The sequence below is a fragment of the Chlorocebus sabaeus genome, chromosome 10, assembly GCF_047675955.1.
Source record: "Chlorocebus sabaeus isolate Y175 chromosome 10, mChlSab1.0.hap1, whole genome shotgun sequence".
Classification (NCBI taxonomy): Eukaryota; Metazoa; Chordata; class Mammalia; order Primates; family Cercopithecidae; genus Chlorocebus; species Chlorocebus sabaeus.
The window spans coordinates 115,023,482-115,044,781 of NC_132913.1; the positions used below are offsets into that span (position 1 = coordinate 115,023,482).

Here is a 21,300-nt window from a genome sequence, read left to right on the forward strand (position 1 = left end):
TGGTCCACGGCGCCTGGCTGCAACCAAGGCTGCAGAACGTTGGGTTGCTGTTCTGCGGTTTTGCCACATTCATCAAATGTGGTTATTGTCAACTAGATAAAGTATAGTACGGTGGTTATGAGCACAGTTTCTGAATCAGACTGTCCAATCCTGGATCTCCCCTGGGAGCCTGAGCAAGCAACTTAATTTTTCTGTGCCTCAGTTTCTTCACCTGTAAAATAGAAATAATCAGATCACCTACTTCATAAAGTTCCCCTGAGGATTAAGTGATTTAAATATACGAAAAGCACTTAAAACAGTGTCTGGCAGATAGTAAGCATTCTATGTACTTGGATAGTAATAGCATTCCAAATATTACTTATCCAGTCCACAGTATTGGATAGGTAAAAAGCACAGAGAAAAGGTCTGGAAAGGTAACAATGTGCCACTACTCCTGGACAAGGGGATGTGAATGGGCGAGTGTGAGCTGTGGGCAGGGGAACTTTTGGCTTTATTGGCTGTGTTAGCTTCCCAGGGCTTCTGGAACAGACTGTCACAAGCTAGGTGGTTGAAAACAACAGGGATTTATGCTCACAATTCTGTAAGCTACAGGTGAGCAGTCAAGGAATCAGTAGGTCCATGCTCCCTCCAAAGGCTCCAGGGAAGAATCCTTCCTTGCCTCTTCCAGTTTCTGGTGATCTTAGGTGTTCCTTGACTAGTGCCAGCATGACTCTCACCTCTGCCTCCATCGTCACATGGCCTTCCTCCCCGTATGTCTGTGTGTGTCCTCTCTTCTTCTTATAGAGACCCTAGTCATTGGATTTAGGGCCCACTCTAAATTAGAATGATTTCATCTTGAGTTCTCCAATGAATCACATCTTCAAAGGTCTTATTTCTAAATAAGGTCATATCCTGAGGTTCTGGTTGAATGTGAAGTTTTAGGAGATGCTTCAACTCACCATATCAGCATTGTTTTGTTTTGTTTTGTTTTGTTTTGCTTTCTTTTTAAAACGAGATTATATTCATGTATTATTCAGGGTATTTTTATTGTTTTTAAGACAGAGTTTCACTCTGTCGCCCAGGCTGGAGTGCAATGGCATGATCTCGGCTCACCGCAACCTCTGCCTCCCTGGTTCAAGCGATTCTCCTGCCTCAGCCTCCCAAGTAGCTGGGATTACAGGCGTGCACCACCTTGCCTGGCTAATTTTGTATTTTTAGTAGAGTTGGGGTTTCTCCATGTTGGTCAGGCTGGTCTCGAACTCCCGACCTCAGGTGATCTGCCCACCTCAGCCTCCCAAAGTGCTGGGATTACAGGCATGAGCCACCGTGCCCGGCCCTACTTAGGATATTAAACAACAAAATGAAACAAGAAAAGGGTACTATGGGAAGCTAAATTCTACATGTATACACTTGCTTATTCTGTCTAGGTTGTAGAGGAGGTTGTTGATGGGAAAAGAGGGAAATGTAATGATTGCTAACACTTGTAGAATGATTACTATCTGCCAGACATTGTTTTAAGTGCTTTTCATATATTAAATCACTTAATCCTCATAGGAACCTTATGAAGTAGGTGGTACGATCATTTCTATTTTATAGGTGAAGAAACTGAGGCACAGAAATGTTAAGTTGCTTGCTCAAGCTGCCAGTGGAGATCCAGGATTGGACAGTCTGATTCAGAAACTTTGCTGGTAACCACCATGCTGTACTATCCTTCATGTATGGGCACACATAGGTGATACAGGTCTGAGTCAAGAAAATTTGACATCATTTCCTAAACACACACATTCTCCTTTTTCTCCCCAAATAAAACATCTATAAATGAACATTGTTTCTGTGGTTAGAAATGTTTGGAGAATTTTATCTGCAGAATATTCTGAACTGGACATTGTCTGGTATTTACTTAGAAGAAATAAAAACTTCCGTGAACTGAGTAAAAAATAGTTGTTCCTGCCTATCACTGACTGCTGTTCAGATCACTTAGAGCACAATGGATTTCAACCAGTCAAAGTGCAGCAACGCTCTGGGCAAAGGGTAGCCACACACAAGGTGGTTCATTTACGGCAGCTTCTGGCAAATTGCAGCTAAACTGTAGTTCCGTTGACTTGGCAACTTACAAACAGCACACACTGAATGGAGAAGGAATTGGTATGCCATATTTGAAATGATGAGAATAATGAGAGCGGTGCTTACATTTATGCTAGGTGCTATGCTGAGTATGTTTTCTTATTCTGTTCTTACTGTAACTTTCTGAATCATTAATGCCCTAGACAGAGGTGGGGTGGTGACTAATGATAAACTGATAGGGCTATCCTTAAGGTAAAAATGGCCATGGCCGCCTTCTTGTAAAGTTGCTCCAGGGACTTCCCCACTCATAAGCAGACTTGGATTTTTTGCTGTAAGCCCTTTGCAGTAAGTTTTATGCACATTCAACAGGGACACCTCTGTGTAGCATCAGTTACCTAAATGAATATTCAGGCTGCTTTCACTCTGGGAACTTGGTATGTGTAAATTTTCAGGTAATTTCCCTCATTTGAATAACTTCTTGAATGAAAACAGGTCCTTCAAGTGTACATCCTGGAGCTCCGGGGCTTATGAAGCAGGAACCTCAGGCTAACAGAGCCCAGTTATGTCCTGGGATGTCCGTATTCCTAGACCCCAGCTCGAGACTAGGAAGTGCCTCCTAGGTTTTCCCGTTCTCCTGTGGCCTTGGTTTGGATTCACAAGAAGAGGACGCAACAGAGTACAGTGCTGACTGTACCGGTTACATTGTGGCCTCCAAAGTTCAACCATTGGCCTTCCAATCCCAGCTCCATCACTTCCCAGCTATGTGATCTTGGCAAGCTCAACTCGGGAGACTTAGTTTCTTCATCTGTAAAATGGATATAACAATAAAATCTATGTCCAAAGGCTGCTGTGAGTATTAACCGGGAGCTTAGTCAACCAGGTAACATTAGTCATTGTTATTGGGGGATCAACAGTGGAGCTCTATGTCATCGATTCCCTTCTCAGGGGATGGGGTAGGATGGCGACATCCGTCAACTGGGCTCAAGAGAGTTACTCTGTGCTCAGGTCACCACATGCTGTCTAATGAGCCATTGCCTATCTGCCAGCATTTGTTGAGAAATACAAAAAGAAAGAGAGGAGGTATTTTTGGAGACCCACTTTTAAAATACCCCCATCTGACCCCTTCAAAATGGAGGGCCGATGGGTAGGGTCCATTTTCCTTTTCTGTAGGCCCAGCAAGCCCCACTGGTGTTTCTTTTCTGATAACTAAAGCAGGTTTCCGTCCCCACAGGGGCCCCTTTCTTTCCCCTGAACCAGAAGGGAAGATCCCCTTTCTCTTTTCAGTAATGGGCAAGAACAAAGTTCCATTGACAACGTGAATGGAGCATTTCTTACCCTGGACTCTCTGTGCACTGCAGAGGCGGGGACCTTTTCTTTCCCCCTTGGCTTCTGAAGATTATGATTCAAGTCCTCTACAGGCGACTAGGGCAGCCCAGGAATCCTGATTCTGGCACGAACTGACCAAGAGAGGGAGGCTGCTTGGTTGCAGAGCCTCCGTGCCGGTTCGTTTTATCTGTGACTTCTGATAGGTGCAACCCCGAGAATTTCCCCTGCTTCGCCTACTCTGGGCCTCCCCTAACCACCCAGTAGCATCATCTCCTTTCACATGCTATTACCATACCCTGCTTCACTTTCCATCGGAGCGCTTAGCATCACCTGGTCCATTATATTAATGTGTTTGTCTGTTCTCCCTCCCAGTGGAACATAAACTCCAGGAAAGTAGATGTTGTCTTGTTCATTGCTGAATCCCCAGTGTCTGGCACAGTGCCTGGTAAAGAGTAGATGCTCAGTAAATATTCATTGAATGAATGAAGGCAGGCTGAAAGCTACTTCTGGTTTCCCTCTAAAATCTAAAAAAAAAAAAAAAAAAAAAAAAAGTATTTCTGATAAATGGATAACTAAAGTCAGGTTGCATTGGTTTTGGGCTTTTAGAATGGCCTGAGTTTGGATCAGTCAACTGGCGCAATTTATGAGAGATCTTTTATGGCCCAGCAAAGTAGGGACACAGAAGGATATGACCTGGCCCCTGCTCTCTGAGTGCACAAAATTCAGCTGGTGAGACAAAGTTCACAAATGACAGTGGAAAATGAAGTGAGGTAAAAGAAAAGGTCTCCAACAACATGGACAGCTGGAAGGCAGGTCTGCAGCTTCTCTGTTTTTCCTGGCATCTCTAAGGAAAGAGAAGCCAGGTACCCACCTGTCAGTGCCATAGCCACCGGTGGTAAGGGATACGTCCCCTACAGGTGTCTAGCTTCTGCATCCCTGGTGCTTTCTGTAGCATATACCCAGAAACTACACTAATATTTCCAGGAAGTATATACCAAGTGCTGTTCTCTGTAGGTTTTGCCCCCTCTTTCTTTTCTGTCATGCTGCTTCTTACAAATTAAAAAGAAGTCAGGAAGCAAGGTTAAAAATAATCAAACCACAGCTAAAGGAAGGTACCCTCAAAAGAAGAAACGGGGGAAAAAATTGAGTGGACTTTTATTCCACAGTGCTTTATACTTGAGGCCCTGTGATTATTCACTCTGTGAAACCCAGCGGAGCCTGGGGGAGTTAATGGGGCCAATGTTACTTTTCTTTTGCATTACTTACGTGGGCTGTAAAAATGAGCACTGGCTCCATGGCCAAAAGCGGAACATGTCACGTCATGGGGAGGGAAGAATGTTAATCAAAATGCAAAACCTACAGCTCTAGTTTTCCTACATTGTAAATGCTTATTGCTATCAGGTAACTCCTCTCTGTAATCCAAAGCAGCTCCGGGCACCACAGGAGCAGAGGAAAGGAAGATGTGAAGACCCTAAGTATGGACAATATTGAGGCCAGACACAGTGGCTCACACCTGTAATCGCAGCACTTTGGGAAGCCAAGGCAACAAGATCGCTTGAGGCCAGGAGTTCAAGATCAGCCTGCGCAATATAGCGAGACCCCGGTCTCTGCAAAAAATATTAAAAACAATAATTAGCTGGGCGTGTTGGTGCATGCCTATAGTCATAGCTCTCTGGAGGACCACTTGAGCTCAGGAGTTGGAGGCTGCAGTGAGCCATGATTAGGCTGCTGCCCTGTACTCCAGCCTGGGTGACACAGCGAGATCTTGTCTCAAACAAAAAAACAAACAAAACAACAACAACAACAAAAAATATTGAGGGTCCCCAGCCACCCAGAGCTACCTGACTGAAACTGGGTGTTTAAGAGAGGATTTGGGGGCTTCTGAGAGAGGCTCTGTGCTCTAAGACTTGGGTCTAGGGAAAGCCAATCAGAAATGTGGGGGCTTGGGGAAGAAGGTAGCTTGTTTTGTGACCAGCTCAATTTTTTTGAGGGTCCCAGAAACAGGACCTCCCAAAACTGTGGCATATTCTAAAATAATTAAACTTAACCAATAAATTGTTGAATATTAATTAAACATTAAATATTAATTTTATTAATATTAAATAGTAAATTTATTAAGACAACATTAAACTTAATATAGAGGTAAACAAAGAAAATACAGCAATCACACTATTCACAATGTAGGTCCAAGACTTACTAAAAGTATGAGTGCACTGCAGGTGGCAAGAACGATGTGGGACATGACCAGAAACATCTTTTTTTCTATTCTGTCAATGGATCTTTCTGACACTCCAGTAACTCAGAGGTATCGTCAAAAGTCTAAACCTAAGTCGAGCGCGGCAGCTCATGCCTGTAATCCCAGCACTTTGGGAGGCTGAGGTGACAGGATCACTGGAGGTCAGGAGTCCGAGACCAGCCTGGCCAGCATGGTGAAACCCTGTCTTTACTAAAAAAAAAAATTAGCCAGGCATGGTGACTCATACCTGTAATCCCAGTTACTTGGGAGGCTGAGGCAGGAGAATCACTTGAACCCAGGAGGCGGAGGTTGAAGCAAGCCAAGATCGTGCCACTGCACTCCAGCCTGGGCAATAGGGCAAGACTCTGTCTCCAAAAAAAAAAAAAGTCTAAACGGATGACCTTTATGAACGGAAAGCCCTTCAGGGACAAAGCCAGCACTGGTCATCCCATGGTGTTTCTTACTGCTAGTCCTGCTTTGTTCTCAAGTAAACAGGGGGCCTCCTCTTGGGGCCTTGCCTGCAGGCATGGAGGGTGGAGCAGCCTAAGATGAGCTGGCAGCTTGCTGCTGGCTCCCCGGGGCCTCTTCAAACACCAGGGTTTGTCGGGGATATATTCTCTGACTCACCAGTAGTGATAAGACAGGCCAAGAACCTTTAAGCAAGTCAGACAGCATTCAGGGAGGTTTTTGATTCTTACCACTGGAAGTCTGATTCCAGAATTTGCAAGTTCCTTAACAAAACTGTCATAGCTTTGACAGAACTGTAGTCATTCTGGGAGCCAAAGCAGCAGAGAGAACAATACACGGAATGCTGAACCTGCTGCATGAAAGTGAGGGAAGCTTCATCTCTGCCTCCTCATTGCTGCCTCGATTTATTCATTCAACCAATATTTACTGAGCCCTTTCTAAGTGCCAAGTCTCACAGTGAGTGCTGGAGAAATAATAGCGGGCAAACACAGACTTGGTCCTTTCCTGGAGGAGGCCTGCAGTGTATGGGGTTGGGGGAAGGAAGAGGGACCCTAATTGAAAATCACAGAGCAATGTAAGTAGCCACAGCAGCAAATGCTATAAAGGAGAGGCATGTGGGGCTATGAGTACATATAATGAGGTCTGACATGGTTAGGCATGTCAGGAAAGGATCTCTGAAAAACGGATAGTAAGCTGGATCTGTTATGGTTGAGAAAGGAAAGAGGAGATGGAAGACCATTTTTTACCAACAAAAATAGTGTGTGCAAAGGCCCTGTGGTGGGAGCCAGGAGAATGTAAAAAACTGAGATGAAGTAGGGCTAGAGCAGAGTGGTGGGGACTTAGGATGGTGCCCAAGGCATCGGGGCATGGGGCAGAGGCCAGGGGGTGGCGGGGGGCGGGGGGTGGGGGTGTGTGCGCTGCTGGGGGCGTGCTGGGCCAGGCCGGGAGAGACCTAGGGTGGGTAGGAAAGAGGCTGCCTGTGCAGGGCTTCTGAGCCTAAGAGGTTTTCTTTCATCTTAACAGCAAAGCAAAAGCTTAAGTAGCGGGAGGAGGACTGGGGACATCTGAATCACATTGGGATTTTGAAAAGATGACTCTGGCTGCAGTGTTAACATCTCTAAAGGTAATTTCTGCTTTGCAAGTCCAATAAGCAGGATCAGTCTTCAGTCACTGGAAGCAGAAGCTGGTGCCTTGCAGCCAGATCTGGGTTTGAATCCTGGCTTCATGCCTCACTTCCGGCATGGCCTTGGGCAGGCCAGCCTTTCAGAGCCTTAGTTTCCTCATATATAAAATAGCAGTAATAATACCCCTTTCTGTGTTGTTGTGAGAGTTAGGGAAATTAAAGCAAATAAATAGTCTTGCTTGATACACAGCAAACTCTCCTTGGGATATTTTAAAGTAGAAACTGACTTTGATACTATGTATGGCATAAAATAGCTAACATCCAAAAGGGTTGTATAAACTTTCAGCTTGAGGAAAACATGTTGGACCTAACTTCACCTTCCTACAGGTTCACAGTTTGGAAATACTGCACCTACTCTTATCTCTCTCTCTCTTTTTTTTTTTGAGAGAGGGTCTTGCTCTGTCACTCAGCCTGCAGTGCAGTAGCACGATCACAGCTCACAGCAGCCTCAACCTGCTGGGCTCAGGCAATCCTCTGGCTTTAGCCACCTGAGTAGCTGGAACTATAGGCACACGCCACCATACTCAGCGAATCAATTTTTTTTTTTGTAGAGACAAAGTCTTACTATGTTGCCCAGGCTGGTCTTAAACTCCTGCGCTCAAGCAATCCTCCTGCCTTGGCCTCCCAAAGTGCTGGGATTACAGGCACCAGCCACTGTGCCCAGCCTTACTCTTGTCTCTTTAAAACAACAAAAACACAATAATCAACCAAGCGCTCATTTAACTGTTTGCATAAGGTGCTACAGCCACGCCTTCGGATTTTGGAATTTATCAGATGATAGACCATGGAGAGATGAGCAACCAGAGAACAAACAAATGACAAAAGAGCACTGCAAATATAGAAACAAGTAAGTCACTGGCTGTGGCATGAGGGCACTTGTTGGTTATGAATAAGACACTGCTGGGTGTCATATTTAGCCAGCGTGGGGCTGGTCAGTAAGCCTTCTGTATGGATCAGTCAAGAATTCAACATTGCTTTCATCTCTTGAACGGCCCGGGGCCCTGTCAGAATATAACTTCAGGGCCAGTCGCAGCGGCTCATGCCTGTAATCCCAGCACTTTGGGAGGCCGAGGCTGGTGGATCACTTGAGGCCAAAAGTTGGAGACCAGCCTGGCCAACATGCTGAAACCTCATCTCTACTAAAAATACAAAAATTAGCTGGGTGTGGTGTCGGGTACCCGTAATCCCAGCTGCTTGGGAGGCTGAGGCAGGAGAATCACTTGAACCCAGGAGACAGGGCTGAGATTGCACCACTGCACTCCAGCTTGGGCAACACAGCGAGACTCCATCTCAACAACAACAACAAAAACTTCAGTTGACCATAAGTCAAGGGTCTTGTCAAAATACTCAAGAGCCAGCTTTCAGTGGTTCCCACTGGCCAATGATGAGACAATGTAAGCATCGGGGACATAAAATACATTAAATACATTTAAATCCTTGAGTTTGTAATAGCACTTTAAAAATATTGATCACCTAGCCTGGGCAACATAGCGACGACTTGTCTCTACAACAAATACAAAAGTTAGCCGGGTGCGGTGGTCCTAGCTTCTTGAGGGGGTGTGCTGAGGCAGGAGGATCACTTGAGCCCAGGAGTTCGAGGCTGTAGTGAGCTTTGATTGTACCGTTGTATTCTAGCCTGGGTGACTGAGTGAGACTCTGTCTCCAAAATGTAGATATATCTATATATCTCTGTCTCTATATATTGATCACCACTGAAAGGTGAAATGAAACCAATACACTATTTTGAAAATTTGTGAATAAAGGAAAGGAATCAAATATTTATCCTCCCTTTCTGACATGTACTATACCAAATAAAACTGTAGATGAGGGGAAATTTTTTCTTTATAGAAAATTTGAGCTGATAAATGAAGGAATAGTAGAATTAGTTTTATTTATTTATTTTTATTTTTTTATTTTTTTGAGACAGAGTCTTCATTCTCACACTCAGGCTGGAGTGCAGTGGTGGGATCTCGGCTCACTGTAACCGCCACCTCCTGGGTTCAAGCGATTCTCCTGCCTCCGCCTCCTGAGTAGCTGGGATTACAGATGCCCGCCACCACACTCAGCTAATTTTTATGTTTTTAGTAGAGATGGGATTTTGCCATGTTGGCCAGGCTGGTCTCGAACTCCTGACCTCGGATGATCCTCCTGCCCCAGCCTCCCAAAGTGCTGGGATTACAGGCGTGAGCCACCGCACCCCGCCAGAATGACAGAATTATAATATCACTATTTTCTTCTAATCATTAATGAATTAATGAATCTAGACATTAATCATCAATGGTTACTAACATCATGAAAAAGATACCCTCTCCTCAATTATGTGCCTCCTGATGGAAGAACACAATGAAATGAATGCCTGCCCTGCAAAAAAAAACTGAACTGGATACAAGTGAACTACATGTAACTACCAATTTTTAGCAAATAGAACCGAGGAACATGTTACATGATACAGATTGTGAGAAACTCTACAGAATAAAATGCCCAATTACTAAAACAAATGAATTGTAATTTAAAAAAAGAGATGGTGGAGAAACCCAAAGAAACTTTATGAGACATATTACCGAGTTGCAAGGAGGGGGTTCAAACAAACTGTAACAATATTATTAAAATATTGATAATTGCCAACTTAAACACTCGTGTGATATTTGATGATCTTTAGGAATTATTAACTTTATTTTTATTTTTTTCGAGGTGGAGTCTCACTCTGTTGCCCAGGCTGGAGTGTAGTGGCACAATCTTGGCTCACTGCCACCTCCGCCTCCCAAGTTCAAGTGAGTCTCCTGCCTCAGCTTCCTGAGTAGCTGGGACTACAAGTGCATGTCACCATGCCTGGCTAATTTTTGTATTTTTAGTAGAGACCGAGTTTTGCCATGTAGGTCAGGCTGGTCTTGAACTCCTGACCTCAGGTAATCCACCTGCCTTGGCCTCCCACAGTGCTGGGATTACAGGTGTGAGCCATCGTGCCCGGCCCATTGTTAACTTTTTAGATATGCTAACAGTATCATGGCTAAGTTTGAAAGAGATAACGTTTTTCTTTTTTAGGGATACAAATGGAACTATGTACCGTTAGATGAATGGTACGAAATCTAGAATTTGCTTTAAAATAATAGAAGAGGGGATGGAGGGATGGGTTGAGGTATTCATAAAGCAAGATTAGCCATGAGCTAATAATTGTTGAAAGTGGTCCATGGGCTCATGGTAGTTTGATATTTTCCATAATAGAAAAGTTTAAAAACATTCATTGGCCAATGTATCTGTCCATTTCTTTTAATAGTAAAAACATTATTATTAGTAGTATTATATTAATATGAAGTCTCACTTCGTGGATTCCCCCAGTTCCTTTCATGAGAGATGTGGAGGTTGGCCTTGGCTGTTAGGGAATGTAGATTCTAATCCATTCACCAGCCCAGTGATTGGGGAACTTCAGCTCTCTGGGTCTCCCTGTACTCCTTTGGAAAATGAGAGACGACGTTGACTGCTGCAGTGACTAAGAGATTTGGGTCCTGCAGTCTGACTGTCTGGGTTGGAATCGAGTTTCCCCATAGGTACCCTTGGGTAAATTTACTTTATCCCTCAGGGTTTCATCTCCCTGTTTTGTAAAATGTAAATAACAATAACACTGACCTCGAAGTGTTGTTGTGAAGATTACATAAATGATTTCGTGCATTCATTCCATCAACATGGAACAGCTAGTCTCCAGCTCTGGGAGGGGAATGGGATGGAGTGGCAAAGAAAATACAGGGGCCAGTCTGTGTAGCGCCTAAAGGGAGACCCCAGAGCACCCATGGTAAACACGAAATAAGATGCAGTATTTCAAATAGCTAGAACTGAGACGAAAACACAACGCAGCAATTTGATGGAGAGCAAATTCGAGAAAGGTGAGCTGCAACCTTAACTAGGCTGATCTGGGACAGCGTGGCAGAGGTGACATCTGAACCCCACCTGACTTAGAGGACGTCAGCTACAGATGATCCGGGTTTCCATACACAGCAGCGGTTCTCAGTCCAGGTGACTGCACCGCCCTAAATCTGCCTCCACTTTTGGCAATGTCTGGGGATTTTTGGTTGCCACCACTGGGGATTGGGGGTTTGTTCTGGTATCATCTAGTGGGTATAGGCTAGGAACGCCGCCCAGTATCCTATAGACAGGACACCCCAAGGCCCCCAGATTAGCTGGTCCAAAGATAAGGAGAGAAGAGCAAGGGCAAGGGTACTGCAGGAGTCAGAAAAGAGCTTGCTGTGTTCAGAAAACTCAAAATCCAGTGTGGTTGAGTGAGGGCGATGAAGAATGAGGTAGACTGGGCTAGACTATGGAGCACTTTTCAGGCTACGGTGAGGAATTTGGAATTATCCTCAAAGCAGTGGAAAACCCTTGAACACTTTTAAACAGAAGGGGAAGGTAACCCATATGAAACGCTTTGCATATATAAGCGCTTAATAAATACTGTCTATTATTAATACTGTTATCATCATTGTGTCTTCCCTACTCTGCTCCAGAACCGGCCCATGCCTCAGCGCGGCCGCAGTGACTCCTCCTGGCCAGCAGAGGGCGCCAGCACACACTTGGCCACCGGCCGCCTGGGGCGGGCCTCCTCTTGCCGTCCCCTTCCTCGTCTTTTCCCCTCAGGAGAAGTCGGGAAGGTGGTGGCGGCGGCGGCGGCGGCGGCGGTTGTCCCGGCTGCGCCGGTTGGTGTATCCCGTCAGCCCGCGTACCGCAGCGCCCGCGCGGCGTCGAGCCCAGTACAGCCGAGCCGCTGCGGCCGGGTCCGGCGCGGGCGGCGCGCGCTGACGGAGGGCGGCGGCCGCGGCCAGGGCGGCCCGTGGGACCGCGGGCCCCCGGCGCAGCGCCGCCCGGCTCCCGGCCCTGCCGGCCTCCTCCCTTGGCGCCGCGGCCATGGCGGCCAGCGCGAAGCGGAAGCAGGAGGAGAAGCACCTGAAGATGCTGCGGGACATGACCGGCCTCCCGCACAACCGAAAGTGCTTCGACTGCGACCAGCGTGGCCCCACCTACGTGAACATGACGGTCGGCTCCTTCGTGTGTACCTCCTGCTCCGGCAGCCTGTGAGTGCGGGGCGGCCGGGCTGGTGTCGGGCCCTTCCCGGGAGGTGGGGGAGCGGGCGGGGAGACCGGGACCCTGCCGGGGCCGGGGAAGCGCTGGGCGGCGTGGGAGGCTGTCGGAGGCGGCCGTTGGGCGCCGGCTGGCGGGCGCGGCGTGGGAGGCTGCGGGCTGGATGCGCTGGGCCGGAGCAGCCGGGCTGGAGCGGCCGGGCTGGGGATGCGCTTTCGGTTTTGCCGGGTAAGGGTTTACGTTCTGTGCTGTCTTCGTGGGTGGGACGTGGGCGGGGTTGGGGTCCAGGAGGGGGCGCCCGGGGCGAGCCTCCCTGGTCTCCGCCGAGCCTGCGGCCGCCGCCCTTGCTCTCCAGCTCCCCGGGGCGCCGGGCTGTGTGGGGGGAAGACGCTAGGAGGCCGGGGAGGTCCATGCGGGTCCTTTGTGTGCCCCGCCTCTCAGCGGCCCGGGCGCGGCGGTGCGGAGCGAGGCACCTGCTGGGCGCCTGTGCGGGGTTCGGGGAGAAGCTGGGGTGGGAGGGAGGAGGGACGCCTGCCTCGCCGGTGCCTTTTTTCCTGGGTCGAGAGTACCTAGGTAACTGGGAGAAAGCAGGCACTTAGGAATAGTAGCAGGATGAAAGCATCTTGGTGGCAGATGTGAATCCCCAGGGAGAAGGTCGAAAGGATTAATTGCGGGAGAGGGAGGCAGAGGAGCAGATTTGAAGCTGTGGGATTTTAGTTTTATGGTCCAAAGAGAGTGTTGAGGAGTTTGGGGAAAGTTTTAATGGCAATGAAGTACCGACTAGGAGCTATGTGGTTCTCAATATGATGGAGTTGTTTGTGAAACTTACCTGTATCTCGTTATCAATACCTAAGTGCCCTGGCTGTACACAGAAATGAGAGCTAGCAAGTCAGCATGATTTCAGAAAGACACTACCTTCCTGAGTTACTGGGATGATTTCTGTTTGTTGTTCTTTGTTTCATTAAGCTTTATTTTGATAAAGATTTTTATTGCCGTGCAATTTCATATGGAAAATGTACAGGTGGTTTTGGAATTGATAAAATGCTTTTATATTATTATCTTGTATTTAAAGTTACTAACAACGTAGCGGTTACTAAGTATTCTTAAAACCTTTGCTTGTGAGATTAATACTGAGACAAAGCACATAATACTTTATGTGGGAAAATTGATTTCTTAAAACTTAGAAAATACAGAACATGTCTAGTAATGTACTATTTGCTTTTTAAAGTTGGGCAAAGAGGCGTTATTAGTATTACATGAGTTACTTCTTCAGCAGACGTTTTTTTGGTGCCTATTGGGTTGTGTAAAGGCCCTGGGGTGTGCTAATAAATATAGCGAAGTCTTGTTCTCTTGGTTCTTACAGTCCAGTGGGGATGCAAAGTAAGAAAAATGTCATGGGCAAGTACTATGCTGAACTTTAAAATTGTTTGATATGAGAGTCCTCACGGTTACTTTTAGGCTGTGTAACCAGGGAAACACTCTGAGAAGTTGCCAGTTAATGATATTCTTGAATTACTACAGAATCACAGAGCTGGGTGGTATCAGGTAGGTAGCCTGGTTCATGCATTTCATTTACAGAAAAAGGAGTAAAGCTGGAAAGTTGTTACTTACGTTGGACAATATTGGTTCCAAAATGAAGCCAACAGAACAATTGTAATTGTATTTGATTTTTATTACATGGTTAAGATGTATGTCCTGCTTTTACTAAACACAGGTCCTTTAGTCCATGTAAAGTATTCGGTTTGAAAAAAATCCATATATTTACACTTCCGGATTTCTGACATTTCTGTGTAGTCCTTGTAAGTACAGCAGCAAATACGTAATATCAAGGAAATATTTTCAGATTTCTTCCTAGATACCACATTTCAGAAACATTCTATGTAAAAGGATGTCTCAGCATAATGACAATTATTTATCCTAATGGAATTTAATCTGTGGCAGATAGGACTTCATTTCTCTGTTGAGTCATTCCACAAATATTTATTGCCCACTTGTCCTGTGTCATAAGTTACTTGGATCTTAACTGTTCTGTGGAGCGTGCCTTGTAAGTATGTAAACATAGAGTTACAATATATTGTAGTATTTCCTCTCTGTGAATGAGATAGCCATGAAATATGTAAATGATATATAGCTTCTCTGGGAGTTGATGCCTGAGCAAAGACCTTTAAGGACAAATTCTGCTTCATGTAGTTGAAAGATCAAGTACTTATGAGCTAGGTACACATGGCTTTGAATCCTGACTCCAAGTATTAGTTACGCAGTATTGAGAATGCCACTCAATCTGAGCTTGAGTTTTCTCATATATGAAACATTGAGGATAAGATTTCCCTTGTAGGTTTTGGGTGTAGATTTGTTTTCAGTATTAAAAATAATGTATGTTAAACATCTCACGTATTACCTGATATATAGCAAGTGCCCCATAGATGAGAAGCGTCAAGGGAGAGGACATTCCATGAGTAAGGGAACAATACTGTATGTGAAAAATATAAAATAAGAAGTATCCTAATAAAAATCTGTCACTTTGGATTTTATGGTTGTAACTCAAAACCGGAATCAAATTGGTTTAAAAATATGAAGGGTTTATTGATTGATTTTAAAGTAAAACTATCCAGTGGCTTAATAGTATTGCCTAGATTTTCCTCATCAAGTATGGTTGTCCCCAGCTCCTGGGTGTACTGCCTTAATTATGTCGTTGGTCCAATACTTTCAAAAGTTCTGCATTTCCCTCTAATTGGGTTAGCTTAGATCGTGCCACAACTGGACACATGTTCTACCCTGACTTCATTGTCACAAAGATCCCCAAATAGAGTTCCCAAATCTGAAATCTAGAATTTCTGGGATGTAGGGAATGAAGACTGGAGTGGCAACCATCAGATGTCTACTGCAGAACGTTGGAGGGACAATAGCTTCTGAAGATTTTTTTCTTTGACAAGCAATAGTGCAGGAAAATAATTTAGGAAGAATAATATGACTCAGGTTTAATAATTATGTATTTACTGTTTAGATGACATGGTATAATTGAAAGAATATGAATTTGAAGTCAGATTTTGACAGTGCTTTGTGTCTTAGGTCTAGGTATTAAACTAGGCCACTACATGCAGGTTGGCCCAGATCCACCCTCTTAGCCTTAATTTCTTTCTTTGTGATAAGAAGATAACGTATAGCTCAGGTTTGTTACGAGGATTCAATGACACACATACTGTATTTACTTATTGAGCACATACTGTATTTGAGGATAGGGCTAAGCACTGGAGTTACAAATATTGAAATAAGGCATGCTAGCCGCCATTCCTTGATTTACCTGGAAAATATGATACATAGCAAATAGTATCCAGTATCATGAATTCTGAATCTTAGGATAGTGACATACCTTCTATCGTTTATACTAATACTTTTTTTAAAAATAAATTGAACTAGCATCTTGTTAATGTTACTAGAGTTGGAGCTAATCTTTCCTGTTTCTTGTTTTCCAGATGACTGTCCTATATGCTTGAATGATGTTCATTCAGAGTATATAACTGAATTTAGATTGTGAAACTTTAAAATGAACTTCAGAGTTAGATGCAGTTAAACTATTTGTTACTGAGGCAGAATGATGAAGGCATCCTGATTGGTTTGTCACTGTCTTTTATTATCTTTCTGATTGTGTTTATGGAAATCCCTAAAATTATCGATGGACACTTCAAACATTTAGAATATAGCCAACAGTCAAATTGGCTTTCATGTTAAAGAACTTCTAGTTGATTTAAAGACTAGTTTTAGATTAAATTATTTGTTTTATAGATACTATAAATATTAGTATAATTGATATGTAGTATAAAAGATTGTCCTATCCTTAAAAAGTGATCCATACATTTTTCAGTGAGGGTTTAGATAAAATAATAACATTTGAGAAAGAGGTTGCTGCTCTTAATACCATCTATTTTACGTGAACAGTGCATTTAAGCTTGAAATTTCACAGGTAATAAATGTAGCTGGATAGTAACTTATATTCCATTGAGTCTGTGTACATTTTGACTCTTGAGATGAATATTACAAAAATTTTAATTTTTTTTAGATGACAGATGAAAAGAGGTATTTAATGTTTTTATACAATTAGTAGCATTAGGATGGATTGCAAATCAGATGCTCTTTTGGAGCTCTGTATAATATTCAGGACCTTATGAGGTCACAGTGAGCAGGCATTTATATTCTTAATACCTTTTTTACTTTTTTTGGATACTCTGATATGGCCACGTTAAGTATTTAGAGTAAGTGGCCAAAATATTTTACACTTTTTCTTTTTTTTTTTTTGAGATGGAATCTGTGATCTCGGCTCACCGCAACCTCTGCCTCCCGGGTTCGAGCCATTCTCCTGCCTCAGACTCCCGACTAGCTGGGATTACAGGCACCCATCACCATACCTGGCTAGTTTTTGTATTTTTAGTAGAGATGGGGTTTCGCCATGTTGACCTGGTTGGTCTTGAACTCCTGACCTCAGTTGATCCGCCGCCTTGGCCTCTCAAAGTGCTGGAATTACAGGCATGAGCCACCTCGCCTGGCCTACATACTTTTTCATTTGTGAAGGACATATTTTTTATTTTAAGCAAATATTTATTAAGTGCCAGATACTAGCCCATGTGCTGGAGATAATAACAGTGAAAGTATTTATTGAAAAAAATAAAAACTATCGAGTGCTAGCTGTGTGACAGACATTCTAGTAACAGTGATATGAGGAAGGTACTATTATCCAAGCTCAACTTTAAGTTGTAAAATTAGTGCACACTCTCAGTGTTTCGCTGTTACAACCTACTGGAAGTTGGGATTTGGAACTGATGCTGATTCCACCACCAAAGAATGTATGGTTACCATGGTTACTGTAAATTGTTGTGAATTCTATATTTTGGGGATTTAAATGGTAGATTTTACTTCATTGTGTTTTAAATGGCAGAATAGACTTACTTTTTTTTTAATTTTTTCGAGATGGAGTTTCGCTCATTGCCCAGGCTGGAGTGCAGTGGCGTGATCTCAGCTCACTGCAACCTCTGCCTCCCAGGTTCAAGCAACTCTCCTGCCTCAGCCTCCCAAGCAGCTGGGATTACAGGCATGCACCACCATGCCTGGCTAAATTTTTTTGTATTTTTAGTAGGGATGGGGTTTCACCAGCTGGTCTTGAACTTCTGGACCTCAGGTGATCCACCTACCTCGATCTCCCAAAGTGCTGGGATTACAAGCATGAGCCACCATGCCTAGCCCAGAATAGGTATTTTATGATGCATCATAAATGTTTGTTTATGGCTGTGTCATGCTTTTTATTATTTTTAAGGCACTTCTTAGCTCCAAAATGTGTGTTCTTATCTTTGAGTTTTATTGAGAAAATACTGTTGTGTATTCTGAATTCAATGGGAAAGATGGTGCCATTCCAACAGCAATTCTTTTGAATTTGGCATGTCCATACTACCATGTGCTGTAATTCTCGTGCTATTTTTTTATAGTTGAATTCTAATTAGAACCCCTCATTCTGTGCAGTCAGGATTGCTAGTGGATAAGTTTATCAAAAAATTTAGTGAAAGCAAGCAATCAGTAAAGAAAAAAAACATACATGCATGCATACATATATGTGTATCTATTATATATACATATATAATATCTATTTAGCAAGCATAGGTTTTTTTTGTTTGGGTTTTGTTGTTTTGTGACAGGGTCTCACTCTGTCGCTCGGGCTAGAGTGCAGTGACATTATCGTGGTTCACTGCAGCCTTGACCTCCCTGGGTTTAGGTGATTCTCCGACCTCAGCTTCCCAGGTACCTGGGACTACAGGTGTGTGCTACCATGCCCAGCTAATTTTTGTAGAGATGGGGTTTCGCCATGTTGTCCAGGCTGATCTCCAACTCCTGGCTCAAGCAATCCTCCCACCTTGGTCTTCCAAATTGTGGGGATTACAAGCCTGAGTTATCATGCCCTACCTCAAGCTTAGGTTTTTAAATTTTAACATACAACTGTTAATTTCCTGGCACATAAGACTTTGAATGTGGGTCCACTGGTTAGATTCTTTGTCCACCAATATAATTTATGTCCACTTACATATAATTTATGTCCAGTTATATATAATTGTCCACTAATATGCTATTTATGATTTTTAGCATTTTAATGTACTTATAAAACAGTTTGAATGCTGAATTCTTCTAGATTTTTATGATTTTTCTCTCAGTCTTTTACAGTCCTTTTCCGTGGTCAAATAACAGCTTATCCTAGTGACTTGTTTTAGTCTCTAAAAATACTTAGTTTACATGGAAATAATTCTTCTTACTCCTGCCATTGTTTTACATGACATTCACTTAAACTATATACTTAGCAAGTACCATACCAACTGTATTACCAAATACTATACCAGACAAATTTTCATAAGCATAAAACTCACTGACTCCTGAGAGAGGAGCAGGAGAGAGTGGCCTTCTAGCCATGAATGTTCGTTGTGCAGTAGGCATTAACTTTAGGTTTTTCAGAGGGAAGGAGGAACATAGATTTAACCAGCAAATTGGATAAGAAGGACTCTTCTGTATGGTGCTATGGGGTACCTTTTATACTGGGAAAACTCCAGCATTCGGGGAGTGGTGACATCATTTGACCATAACCGTGTATAAAGGTATCATTGCCTTGTTAAGCCTTTTTCTGTTCCTTATTCATTCATCCATCATTTTTGGCATGTGATTTTTAAACACTGGCTTTTAGTTTCAAAGTGGATAAAATACAGTTTAGATTAAATTTATATTAAATTTTATAATATTAGTGCATTATAAATGAAAAGAATTAAGACTTTGTTTTAAAAGAACTTGCTGACCTCTGGATCTCAATTTGAAAATCATTGTCTCTTTGGAAACCTCTGTATCTGTTCCAATAGCATTCTTTGGAAAACAGGCAGATCTCCTTATTTGATATTTTCCTTCTTTTCTATGCAGCATGCATGATGTTCACATTTGTGAGAAACTCCTATGGAAATATTCAGGACTAGGTGTTATTACCCCCCTCATTTTTCCCCCCACTTCGTAATGTGTTTTCTAATTCAAATCAAAGTGATGACTGTCTAGGGAGATACAACTTGGATACCTTCAATGTATGTAAAAAATGTTTTTAAATCATTTATAACTTTGAGTACTTAGATTAATAGCATGTTCCTTGTGACATCTTTTACAACCTTACACATGAGAACCATTGCTAAAGACATCTGATTGAACATTAGAATGAAATTCATGAACTATACAGTGGGGACAGGAAACTTATTTGAATTGTCTGAAATACAGAGAATTAATTTTTGTTTGAGTTAGAACATACTTTGCTCAAAGACTTCTAAGATAGCAGTCTTTTTGATTGACACCGTACATGTTTTGTAGAGGTCATAATTATACCTTGCTTTTATTCTGGTTGCTTATTTTAAGAGGAATGTTAACAAACTGGAGCATGCTCCAAGGAATTTGATCAAGATGGTAAGGAAGTTTGAAACTATTAGAGGAACATTTGCAGGAACCAAAAATGCTACTGGCTTAAAGAAGAAAATATTAGACGATGGGGGGGCTGTACACATGATCACTGTCATTGGATAATTTAAGGCATTGGGAGAGGTAATAGATTTGTTTTTATGACTCTAGGGGGAGATGCACCACCAGCGTTTGTAAGTTATGGAGAAACAGTATACGTTTAGAAAAGGAAAGAGGAATTTTCCTTGTAATTGTCAGATTCCAAAAATTCTTGTCTTTCCATATTTCTTATTTTATTTTATTTTACTTTATTTTTGAGACGGAGACTCACTCCATCTCCCAGGCTGGAGTGCAGTGGTGCCTTCTCAGCTCACTGCAACCTTCATCTCTCAGGTTCAAGTGATTCTCCTGCCTCAGCCTCCCTGGTAGCTGGGATTACAGGCATGAGCTGCAATGAACTTCCTTCATTATGATCAGACGCATCAGCTACCCTTTTTTTTTTTTTTTTTATAATTTTTTCACCGTTTCTGGGTACTTTTGTAATCTTCTGCTCTGGAAATGCTGCTGTCTAGGCCTGCTGTGCGCCTCTCATACCGGAACTTTTCTTCTGCCTTCGTTCTGGAAATTCCTTTCACCTGTAACCTATGTTAGATGCTGTCTTCCAGGACCCCCACATTTCCATTAGCCTCCTGATGAAAGGTGAATGAGAGGTCATTTTTGAAAGGCACAAAGCTGAAAATGTTTTATTCTGCCCTCATTTAAAAAATTAGTTTGTCTACATTCACAAAGGTGAAAATACTTTACCCTTGAAACTTTTAATATATTGCTTAGTTGTCTTCAAACCTTCAGTGTTGCTGTTGAGAAGTCTGTTGCTGTTTTTATTACTGAGTCTTTCTGACCCACTTTTTTTCTTCCTTCTTTGGGAGTATGTGAGATCTTCTTTTCTTCCTGCTGTTCAGAACCTTATATTGAAGTATTTTGGTGTAGGTCTTTTGTGCAGTGTTTTAGGCTTTTTTTTTTTTTTTTTTGACTCTGTTTGGAAACTCACGCTTTTTATAGTTGAGACATATTTTCTCCAGTCTTCTTTTTTGGGGAATATAAAAGCCTATGATGCCACTGTTTTGGGAGCCAAGTTGAGGGAGGTGACTGTTATTCTGTGTGTACGATCTTAGATAATCCTCCAGCTTTTAACATGGTGCCTAACAAGAATCTTCAGCGGTGTCTGAGTTTGAAGTCTCTGTGGTATAATGTCTTCAATTTAAAACTTTCCTTCAGACTTCTGCCTAAGGCTGGTGGGAGTATGCTTTTGGCTGTTGAGGAGCTGGAGAGTCTAATGATTTCTGACCCCACTGTAAGCCTCACCTGTATCCAGTTCCTTCAGTAAATCTTCATAGGTCCTGTGGCTATGAAGTTTCCAGTTGGATTCTCCCACCTTTGCAGAAGCTTTTGTTTTGGCTTTCTCCATAAAGTCAGTTACTGCTGGTATTTTGTTTTTAAATCTTCCAAATTTTGTTATTTAGAG

The 21,300-nt window shown here is 43.0% G+C and overlaps 1 protein-coding gene across 3 annotated transcripts in view; it reads left to right on the forward strand.

The window, feature by feature from the left end:
* The first annotated feature begins 11,874 nt into the window (after positions 1-11,874).
* Positions 11,875-21,300, forward strand: part of AGFG1 (ArfGAP with FG repeats 1) — an 88,918-nt gene continuing 79,492 nt past the window's right edge. For all 3 annotated transcript variants that reach the window (XM_007966500.3, XM_007966501.3, XM_007966504.3), the window contains exon 1: positions 11,875-12,316. In XM_007966500.3, coding sequence (XP_007964691.1) covers positions 12,150-12,316 — 167 coding nt within the window. In that variant the 5' untranslated portion in view covers positions 11,875-12,149. The remainder of the gene's footprint in view (positions 12,317-21,300) is intronic.